Here is a 12,500-nt window from a genome sequence, read left to right as displayed (position 1 = left end):
AGACGTGGGTACCCCCTCCTCCTCCCATCACCCCTTTCCTCTTTCCGCTCTCGGTTACTTATTAGGATTTCATGCCTGAGTTTTTCAGAGAAACATATGATCTCAATTACTTTTATCTAATGACGAAAAACGAATGTGAAATGTGTGGGAAATAAATCGATAACGTCAGCAAATGAGGTGGAAGAAATAATTTAGAAAATGTCGATACTTCGTACTAATAATAAATACTGATTACGAGTAATTTCTAATTACTAATAACTACTAATTACCAGCTATTATAAATAAAACGCAAGAGTTTCCAGGAAGAGATATGATCCCAGTGTCCCAGGAAAATCATGGGGTCTCACTAAATTGCTGTCCTCATGGAAAAGTTGGGAATCCCGAGAAAATCCCGGGACATGTTATGTGTGTTTCACTTCCTATGTGCCGGGATAGTCCCAGGAGTGTCAAATACACTTCCCGGGAATGTATGTCCAAGGGAACGACGAGATCCCGAGTCTCGAGATCTCGTTTGATGAACCCTACCACACACCCCTGCCACTTCAGCACAAACCAATGCAGACGAAGAGTCGGGAGGGAAGAAACAAAGAAAGAGGAAAAATCGAAAGAGAACCACCGCTACCCTAGTTACCACCTAGGTAGTCTCCTCGGCTTCTTCTCCTGACCCGCCAAGAAATGGAGAACCATAAGGAAAAGGCCGGAGCTCACCCTGGAGGAAGAGTATGGGGCTGCCACTTCCGTCTCAGTGGAAGGAGATCAAACTACTCACAACCTCAATGTAAACAACCCCAAGACCTTCCGATACTTCGCCTGGATTGAAGACCTCCCCGAAAAACTGGGTAGTGGTGGGTGATTTCAACCCCCGCGACACCCTTTGGGACAGCAACTACGCCCATACCTCTCCAACCATTACCTCCCAGAGAGAAGCTACCGACGTGTTCCTTCTTAATGACGATAGTCACACCAGGTTTGCCGACGTTGCAGGGCACGACAAGATGGCCATCGACCTTTCCTTCGTGTCCTCCAACCTAGCTGGGGCTACAGACTGGCTCACCATCCTATATCCTCGGACCACCTTCTAATATCTATCATTATACACTTCTCCCCCACACTCCATCTTCCCCCAGTGCAGGAAAAACTAAACCTTAACAAAGTCGACTGCATTGAGTCCCGAGCCTTCCTGGTCAAATCAAACTACCGTCAAGACCCCGACTCCACGATTGAAAATTTGAACAAAGGAATTACTGCCAACGTGTTCGCAGCAGCACGGTATGCCATACCTCCAGTAAACACCGGCACTAGGTGGACGGATGAGTGTCTGCTTGCCGTCCACAACAAGAGGGAGGCCTATAACCACTACCTAAAGGATGGGCTATGAAGGCAACCAAATCGGAGTGCAAGAGGATCATAGCCAAGGCCAAACTGGACTTCTGGAAAAACAGTGGGGAGGACAATATCGACCTGACTGTGACTTGGAAGAAGTTCAAGAGAATCAAACGGCGCTACAACCCACCGAGTAGAGACCTCATTGCCTCCGATGGAGGATTACTACTCAATCCGGAGGAAAAGGCAGAGGGTTTTCTTCGCCACTTCACCGGCACAAGCTCCTCTGAAAACCTCAACGTCGAGCCTATCAGGAAGAAGACCGCATGGACCTCTCCAACCCACCGGGGGCAGACGCAGACCTCACCCTCCATGAACTGTACTGGAACCTAAGGGCAACTAAGACCGCCGAGAAAACTCCAGATGCAGATAGGGTAACTTATCCGCTGCTGCAACACCTTCTCTCTTCCATGAAGGAAGCCCTCCTTTTTCTCTTCAACAAATGCTGGAAGGAGGGATGCGTCCCTGAAGCATGGGATTACACCGTCGTGGTCCCCGTCCCTAAGGCAGGGAAACATAGTGGCAAGATTGCGAACCACTGGATGAAAGCCCTAGCATCGCACATTGGCAACATGTATGAGAGAGTGATGCTCAATCGCCTAAAAGACTTAACTGAACCCAGAGGGGCGCTGCCGACACACCAGGCTGAATTCAGGAAAGGGATGAGTGTCAGGGATCACGTCGTCCGGCTCTTTGAGCACATCCGCAGAGCCCAAAGACAAAAAAGAATAATTTACACGTGCTTCCTCGACATCGCCAAGGCCTTCGACACAGTCTGGCACGCCAAGCTCCCATGGAAATTGAAGTCGCTCGGGATCTCCCGGCAATGTACAAGTTCGTCCGCTCCTTCCTCTCTGGCCATTCCATCTCGCTAAGAAAAGACGGTGCCACTAATGCTAAAGCACCCATTGATATGGGGGTTCCATAAAGCTCAGTCGTGGCCCCCCCTTCACACTACTCCTCGCAGATGTGGGGAATGGTGTGCGAGGTGACATGGTCATCACTGCATATGCCGATAACATAGCTCTCTGGAAGAAGTCTAGGCACCGGCGGCCCAAGAAAGATTCGACTCATAAGCCTTTTGTTCTCGCTCTCTGTAGCCAAAACGATGTACATACCAGTTCACCAGATAGGCTATAACAGTGGCACATACCCGGACTGGAACCATATAAAAATATGTGGAACGCTGGTAAAACCAGCAAAGTCCGTCCGGTACCTAAGATTTGTCTTCCAGCGAGAAGACAGATGGTCCAAGCATATGCAGCAGGTCATACTCAATGCGCAAAGGGCCCTCAACTTCATCAGAGAAATTTAGCACGAGCCCTGGGACTGGCTCCGAAAAACTCTAGTCCACATAGTACATATTTTAGCACTCTCAAGGCTCCTATTTGGTGCTCCTGCCTTGCACGACATGCCAAGTGATGAAATCCGCAGGATGACAGACATTGAAATGCCGGGCACTACGAGTGGGACTCGGCCTACCTCGGTCGGTCCCTCAAGAGAAGGTGTACAGCGAAGCATTTTGCCACTCTGGTGCCACTTAAAGAGGGATGCATGCCGGTACCTCTTTGGCTCTGCCATAGTACCAAATTCTACAGACAAAGAACTCTTTGAGAGATGAATCGCGGCTTAACCATCGGAACCCATCGGAGTCCTGTCTTGTTCCGTCAAAGACCTCTGTCTCAGAGCCGGACTTCAACCCAGTGACCGCCACCTTGTACCCCAATGTCAAGTGGACCCCCTCCCACCCCCCTCCCTGGGACCTCGCGCCACCTGAAGTAAGAACGGATGTATATGAACTAGATCGCCAGGAGAATCAAATATTATCTGCACGTACTCAGGAACTCCTAGCAGAGCAATACGCTGGGAAATTCCTGGCCTATACAGACGAGTCTACACTCAAAGATGGCTACACAGGAGCAGGCTTCTTTTTCCAAGCCACGGGGGAGATATTCTCCGTAAGAATCTCCCCTACCACCATCCTCACGGCCGAACTTGTTGCCATCCGGGAAGCCCTGGGCAAAATCCTCGCCCCTCCTCGTAAACCACCACGAGTCACAATACTATCGGACTCTCGCTCGATCCTGATTGTCCCACAGAACATCTACTGCACCTCGAGGCCCGATGTGCTAAACGTTATCCTTCATCTCTCGACAGATGCAGCCCTCCTGGGTGTCCACCTCCAGTACCAGTAGATCCCCTCTCATGTGGGACTTCATGGCAATGGCAGGGCCGACAGTGCTGCCAGACAAGGAGCGTTGGATCCCCGAAGAGAATCTGATGCCCGTCTAGCCCTCAGTAAGCGATGCTTATTGTGAAATAGACCAAACCGCCTGGGACTCGTGGAAATCCGAACACACTGCCATTGCCACCTCCTGGGGATGGTCCATCAAGATCTGCCTCGGGGCCAATGACTCCAGCCTCCCTTCACTTTCCCCTCACATCTCGGCCATGGTATCTCTGTTGAGAGTAAATCACTGGCGGACCAGATTCACACAGGCCAGCTGTTCCTGTGGCATGGAACTGGTGTCCTTCGGCCACTGTGTTTTTGTCTGTCCAGACCTGGAGCATCACTTCAACCTCAGAAACCAACTTGATAACCCTGGCAGAGCATTAGATTGCCTCAGAGCAAGCTCCACCACACACGTCGGATGAAGGCACTTAGTCCTTGCAACCCACCCCGTCTGTTCCTCCCCTGTAAGACCCTTGCTGTAAACCAGCTGTAATCTGAACGTCCCCATATATATATATATATATATATATATATATATATATATATATATATATATATATATATATATGATGAAGGTGGAAAAAGAAGTCACGGGTCCAGTTCCGAGTTCCTGAGTTTTTCCTGACCAGTTTCGCTCTATGCTTCTGAAGAAGCATAGAGCGAAACGGGTCAGAAATAAACTCAAGAACTCGGACCTAGACCCATGGCTTCTTTTTCCACCTTCATCAACTTGTCACAATGTATTAGCATATATATATATATATACATATATATGTATATATATATATATATATATATATATATATATACATATATATATATGTATATGTATATGTATATATATATATATATATATATATATTATATATATATATATATATATATATATATATATATATACGTTCTCCACCATGTTTTAACTAGATTCAGATGATTTCAGACTGAAATTTATTTTAAGAACTCCTGCTATTCTAAGACAACCGAAGTACAAAAATATATTGACAATAATGAGATAACTAATTTCTTTGGAATTACACTAAACAATTGTAAATATCAAAATATATTCCATTATTTTAAATTAATTAGAAAAAATAGATAGATGAAACAAAAACAAAAACAAATATAACATAAATGATTGATGATTCGGCTTAATCTCACGAATTCCTCTTATTAGGGTCTAAGGACAATGTCTCTTACAGAGGAGTTTATATCATGGAATTCGATCAAATATGCCCTTTTTCCAACTCGCTAGCAGTAAGATTCGAACTGTGGCCACTTCGACAAATAGTAACATAGATAAATAAAATAAATAAACGAGAGAATAGATAACTGAATAAATAAATAAGTATGATGAATGTAACACAGCCAACTTTTTCCAACTCGCTGATGGTAATATTCGAACTGTCGTCACTTCAACCTCCGTTACAAGTAGTGACATAGATAGATAAAAACAAATACATGAGAGAATAGATAACTGAATGAATAAACAAGTATAATGAATGCAACATAGCGAACGCATATTGCATACTAAGTATGATTGTTTTCGTTATTTTTGTAATTATATTTCCCCCCTGCACTGCATAAGACGATTGTGGGTCACCTTTATTTGTTTGTTAACATTTATCTATATGTAACTGAGATGCGACCTTCGATCTAAGTTTGCATATGTATAAGATGTATATATTCACATTCATGAATAAATTTTTCGTATTTATGTTAACAGGACAAAAATAAATGTTTGTGTTGTATTTAGCTTCTGCTCTTGTGTACCAGATCTTATCGGATTTTTTTTCTAGTGATTTTGTTTATCTTAGATTTTCTAAAATGTAAAGAAATAGCTTATGCTCAGGCCGTGATTAACCTTTCATGAATCAGGATCCGCATGTTGCGTACTGTATGTTATCAGTCCCAACTAAATACGCAAATCTCTCAGTAAGTCAGGTGGACCAAATAGTACAAATGTTTGTGGCTTTGTAATGAGAGAAGTGTTTATCATAATGCACAGTTTTTACAAGTACCTCACTGCTGATAATAATAACAGCAGTCTAAAGTAATATCTATTCGATGAACACGTTTTCTATTTCATAGATGTTTTTATGCACTTTTGAGTGAGAATATATGAATTATATTCCTACCTCCATCATGCAACTTTATTCATCTGAAGTAATTCTGTCTATAGAACAGGCATCTTTTAACTCATTGCTATGATAAAACACCTCTTAGATTTTATTCTGGCTAATATCAGACGATTTTATTCAGTTAAGTGGATAACCTCGTCCTGAGGAGAATAACCTTTTGATGGGTCAAAGGCCACTTTGAGCGAAGTGGAGAAGACCAGATAAATGATAAGCGTTTGTTCCTGACTTTCAAACGTTATAGATGAGCTTAATCGCTCTGGTGAGGATACGGTATCCCCCCCCCCCAAAAAAAGGGGGGGGGGAACAAAAAAGTCTTTGGGGAAAAAAAAAATAGCTCTGCTCATTACAGGGTTCAAAGCACAACGAGTATGAAGTTTTGGATTACCTCCGCATATTAGAAGATGCGATGCTTTTTACCTTTTCGCTGCAGAGAGGAAGGATTTTCCCTCATCTGAATAAAACCACTTGACGACAGCTAAAATAAATGACTAACGTTATCAGACACAGATAAATGGTTAACGAGGATACAGCTGATTCCAGTTCCTTCAGAGGTCAGATAAGACACATAAAGTAGATAGATCTGAGTCTCTTAGGCAGTAAAATCCGGCTTTGGTCATAATAAAACCCGTTAAAGACGTCATCGGGCTGATGAAGTTAAGCCATAGTTGGCTTAGAGCAGCCACTCGTGGAGATACCCCTCAGAATGAATGGAATTGCGTGGCTTCAAGGAGGATAGAATAAGTAAAATCGGACGTTGTGTTGATAAGGCACTAGTAGATGGCGAGCGTACGTCAGGAGGCACGTAGCTGCATCCGAAGCCGTCATCTTTTCCCTGTGCGCTTGAACTGTTTAAGCAGGTAGCAGTCACTGATGGGAATTGGAGAAGTGTGGGATTCGAATCCACAACTAAGAGAATGCTAGACAAACACGGCTCAGATTACGTCACAAGCTGACCATGAGGCATATTATATTGCTGAAGAGGAATCACCAGACAAACAAAAATGTCTATTGGGACTCAGACAGAAGAAGATGCCTTGTGTCACCTGGCCCTCAAAGGTTGATCCTTTGTCCTCCGAAGGTGTTCTTTAGCTGAATAAAATCACCTGGCGACAGCTCAAATGTAATTTACATATATGTACCTTAGCAATGAAGGACTTAAATGAGATTTTCTTTTCCCTTCCTGGAGCAATGGGGAACCAGGTCACATCTGCTATCTCCAACCCCGTTTTCAAGCGGTTTTTTTTTTTTTTTTTTGCTAATTTTACGCCCAACAACAGGAGGTCATTTTCTTTTTATTTCCGAGTGTCCCAGAGTAGCCGACCAACAAACAGCCAATATAGCTTCAAAATCTTAACGTAATCTCGTCCCCTGAAACTCACACGTGCCAAACAGAACCCAAGAAAACTGTTCTCGTTTTCAGGTTACATTGTAACAGTTTGGATGCAAGATTCCATGCCAAATGCATTTTTCATTATATTTATATATATATATATATATATATATATATATATATATATATATATATATAATATATATATATATATATATATATATATATATATATATATATATATATATATATACTAGTCAAATTACCCACGCGTTGCTGCGGGCAAATGATGATCATTTTAGTTTTGTTAGAATTTGTAGAGAAAAGTTACACGTATCAATATAACTCAATGGAAAAGGTAACAAAAATAAAAGGTTAAGAAAGGAAAAAAGAAATTGAGGAGGGAGACGTCTTTTGGAAATAAAATATACTTATCCAAGTAGCCTGGGTTATGGTGAATATATATGGTTTTGGGGGGAGTTCGTGAACAAACAGACAGACAGACACAGGCTGCTATTTTATTATAGTAGATACAAATTATAGTTATCCAAATACCTTGTGTTATAAGGTTTCAGAATATATATGGTTATAAGGGTCTACATAACTTTAACCCTTAAGCCTGAGTGTTGAAGGGCAGTAGAGTATACGTTGACACATAGGTAATGTAATCATTGAAATCTTTCAGGGAACTGAGGCGTGTGAATCCGCCACACCAAGATTTAATGTTTTTTGTACAAATGTATAACAGATAAGCACGGTGCGCAGGTCTTTGGTTAATTCCCAGTAATCCTCATAACATCTAGTACAATTGCTGTATTACAAGGACAAATGCACTCATCTAGAAAACATAGAATTAGATACATGGCTTGTCAAATAATGTGGATATAATTGGAAACTAGGACAAAGCTATGCCTATATAACTTAACCAAATCCATACAAGTAAATAGAGGAAGATTTTGCATTACTTATAACATATGTCACAGACACACAAGGCATATAATATTCTAGTTATATTAAAGATATACATCATTAGATATATGATCAATCCTAGGGTTATTCAACTATCAATTTACGTATTTGTTTTTAATACCCATATGTCCGCATGTAGTACACATGCAGCCCACATGATAGACATCCAATTAGATGTGTTATACATATACATTTTCATATAATACACTCACACATACATACATACACACATATACATACATACATACATAAACACACACAAACACATAAACAGGCACACATACACACACACACACGCATTCACACACACACACACACACACACACACACACACACACACACACACACACACACACACACACACACACACACACACACACACACACACACACACACACACACACACACACACACACACACACACACACAGTACACATGCAGCCCATACAATAGACATCCAATTAGATGTGTTATACATACACATATTCATATAATGCATTCACACATACATACATACACTCATATACATACATACATAGGCACACGCAAACACAGAAACAGGAGCGCACACACACACACACACACACACACACACACACACACACACACACACACACACACACACACACACACACACACACACACACACACACACACACACACACACAAACAGACACGTGCGCGCGCGCGTGTGTATGTGTGTATGAAAATACATATACGAAAAAAATATCCATACCCATACACCTAGAATTATGTGACATAGTTTAGAAGTCCTTCTATTTACGACAAAATTCGGAATAAATGCTTTTTTTCCCCTTCGGCAGTCGACCCTAAACGAATGTCTGAAACCAGTGACGGGTCGGCGAAGCTCAGTCAGGCTTTGTTAACATCTTAATTTCTGTACGTCCACTCCTGATACGTGGACCCGTGACACACTTCCCTGACGTTGAACCCAATTGCAGAGATATCTCCAGAAGCGAGAACTCTTGGAGAAGACGAAGAGGAAACCACATAACTGGAACAATTTTACTAGTCCTGCTAGAGTTGTTTGGAATGGGAAGGGTGGCTACATGGGGGCTTCCTAGGAAAATAGAAATATGGAAAGTGGCTCTGACATGAGGAAAAAGATATGCAAATCCTAGTGTATGCTCCTATTTGATGATGTTTTATATATACTGTATATATATATATATATATATATATATACATATATATATATTTATATATATATATATATCGGAAACGCAAGAAAAACTACAATACACCACGCTCCCCACTGAAACTAACGATGAAATACGAGATGAAGACCAGCAACAAAAAGATAATTAGCCACTAAGCTTTCCGAGCTTTGCAGCAAGAGCACATGGAACGACGTCGGACGACCTGACTTGATACACAATATCTCATCATATACCTTAACCCAACCACAAGAACAAACACTCTCATTAGGTCTAAAATTCGACACTGGAACCAACACCAATCAGCTTTCACAATATCTGGAGAAGAATTACAAATGGAGAAGTAACGACATCGACATTGGCTTCATTCAAGGCATCTTACTTTGCTGCACAATCGTCGCTAAAGATCGACACCCAGCGATTCTTAGAAGATTCGTTATAGCGTTAAACGAACTTCGAAGAAATGAAAAAATCATTATCACCACAGCAGACAAAGAAGAAGGAATCGTCATAATGGACAAAGCAGGCCACATCAAGAAAATGGAAGATCTCCTCACAGACACAAGCACCTACACCCCACAGTCAGAGCAACAAGCCAAAGAAGAGTCTCGTAGATTCAACACCGACGTTAGAAAAATCCTCAAACGCACCAGCAAAGGAAAACACTTACTCCATCTCCTAGAAGAAGATCCCAAAACACCATCGATACGTGGCATTCCCAAAACTTACAAAGCAGGGATCCCCATGAGACCAATCACCAACGGAATAGACAATGCCCACCACAAACTAGCTAAGATACTAGCCAAACCCCTTACATCAGCTCTTGGAACTATCAGAGACACACACATTATAAACTCCACTGATCCCATACAAAAACTCCATACCACAGACTTCACAAACAAGAAACTCATCAGTCTAGATGTCATCGCCTTATATACCCACACATCGCTGTCAGATGCCATTTTAGCCATACAAAGAGTCATAGATAGCATCGATGAGACCAACCTCCCAATCAACAAAAGAGATTACAAACAACTAGTAGAAAAATGCCTTAAATGTGCTTTCTGCACATTTAATGGCAAAACTTACCAACAACACGACGGCCTACCAATGGGAGTGCCCCTCAGTGCTATAGCTGCCTGCTTAACAATGGAGATTCTTGAGTAAAACATCTACAAACAGGTCCTCTCTAATGGCACCACCTGGATTAGGTATGTAGATGACTACTTTCTCATCATACCAAAAGACACAAACACTGACATCCTTCTACACAATTTAAACAAATCACACCAGAAAATACAATTAACAGTCGAACAAGACAACCAGGACTCTCTCCCATACCTTGACACTTTAATCCTCACGAACAATAATACAGCAAAATTCAAAGTTTACAGAAAACCCACAAACAGAAACGACTACATACACTACTTTAGTGCCCACAGCGACAGAACTGAAAGTAGTATACTAATAGGATTCTTTCTGAGAGCACTAAGAATATGCAGCCCAGAATACCTTCAAGACGAAATAAACCACATCACCACTACATTCAAAACACTTCACTTCCCAACAGGAATCATCGCCCGAGCCCCACCCAAAGACAAGAAAAAGAAAAGAAAAAAAAGCATCTCAGAACCATAAACCAAAAATGAAAGTATCCTCCTCATAGCACCATAATCAGACCTAACTCACCTCCTAACCAGGAAATTAAAACCCATAGGCATCACAGTAATATCAGACAAAGGACGACAAATACGCGACATCACAAATAACAGACAAAATCCCATTCAACCCGATAGTATCCTATACAAAATCCTCTGCTCAGGATACAACCTTGCCTACTATGGTGAAACGTACAGGGGATTAAAGAAACGCCTACATGAACACAAAGCTGATGTCCGTCACCACCGCACAACAAACGCCTGGGTAAACCACATAGATCAAAAACATCATTTACCTCAATGGAACCAAGCTAACCTTTTACATGAAAACCTAAACAAACCACAAAGAAAAACATCAAAAGCAATATACATAAACACAAACGATTGCTTCAACAACAGAACAGGAGATATCAAGATTGCAAAACATGCCACCAAATACGCCATGAGACAATTGCTCACACAAAACAAACAAACAAATACATTCACCCGCCTCACACCTGACCCCACATGACCACCAAGCCAAGCAGCATATACGGAATCACACCCCGCGTCCCTCATGAACCACAGCAACTGCCCTATATATGTCAATGATGTCATTCTCTGTAAATATTACCTCTAAAGAAACTTCAAAGGTGAAACCGGTCAGGAATAAAGTCTCTTGTTTCTAATCGTGTCTTTCCATTCTTACCATTCATATATATATATATATATATATATATATATATATCTACATATATATATAGATATATATATATATATATATATGTATATTATATATACATATCATGTATATATATATATATATATATATATATATATATATATATATATATATATATATATTCTCTGTCTTTATCAAATCGTTTGTAAGGATCAATATTCTTTCGTCCACAATTCATATCTTTCGGAAAAAAAAAATCCATAAACGAAATAACTTACGTGTAGCAGTAAGTTTCACTCACGTCCTGGTTCTCACCAGAATGTTTCGGGAAAAATTACATCACGTTTCATAAAACTTTTGCTAGAGCATCTGAAATGTCTTTATAAACAACACACGGACATAGGTGTTAGATGTTATTAACCAAAGTCGAGAAAAGAAAATATAATACGTACTTATGTCGAGGTATTTCTCGTATAAGGTGTCATATGGTTCCCAGAATGCCTTCCGAGTTTTGATCCTGTCTGCCAAAACTGGAGTTGGATCATTGTCTGCGATGTTTGGGTCTCTGTAACAAAAACAAAAGAATACGTTAAGATAGACTTCAAATACGTATAATACTCAGGTCGCTAATGCTTAGTTCCATATTGATAAATTTCATAGATACCTGTGAAACATATAGATAAAAGATAGCATCACCCTCATTGATGGTTATGAGGATGTCAACATGTGAAAGAAAAGTAAATTTGTCATGGCGTAAGACAATGTTGTCACTCACAATTACATTATTGTTTATATAGATAAGTGCATGGAGGATAATAGGAAAGTAGAGGGAGAAAATGTGATTACATTGGCTTACTCTGATGATGGGACTGGTTACCAAGAATGACAATTAGCGAAATACATATGTGAATGAAACAATATTTCAACAAAATTAGAAAAAAAAACAGAGA

At 40.9% G+C, this 12,500-nt stretch overlaps 1 protein-coding gene across 1 annotated transcript in view; it reads right to left on the bottom strand.

Annotated features, from left to right (window-relative positions):
- LOC143034270 (neuroligin-3-like) overlaps positions 1 to 12,500 on the bottom strand; it is a 502,714-nt gene that overhangs the window by 150,372 nt on the left and 339,842 nt on the right. Inside the window, exon 6 of the mRNA XM_076200209.1 lies at positions 12,003 to 12,115. Coding sequence (XP_076056324.1) covers positions 12,003 to 12,115 — 113 coding nt within the window. The remainder of the gene's footprint in view (positions 1 to 12,002; positions 12,116 to 12,500) is intronic.

The sequence above is a fragment of the Oratosquilla oratoria genome, chromosome 2 (genome assembly GCF_046742065.1).
Source record: "Oratosquilla oratoria isolate Oo_2021 chromosome 2, ASM4674206v1, whole genome shotgun sequence".
NCBI classification, from domain to species: Eukaryota; Metazoa; Arthropoda; class Malacostraca; order Stomatopoda; family Squillidae; genus Oratosquilla; species Oratosquilla oratoria.
Note: the sequence above shows the minus strand (reverse complement) of the source record. Positions and strands in the feature narration are given on the sequence as shown.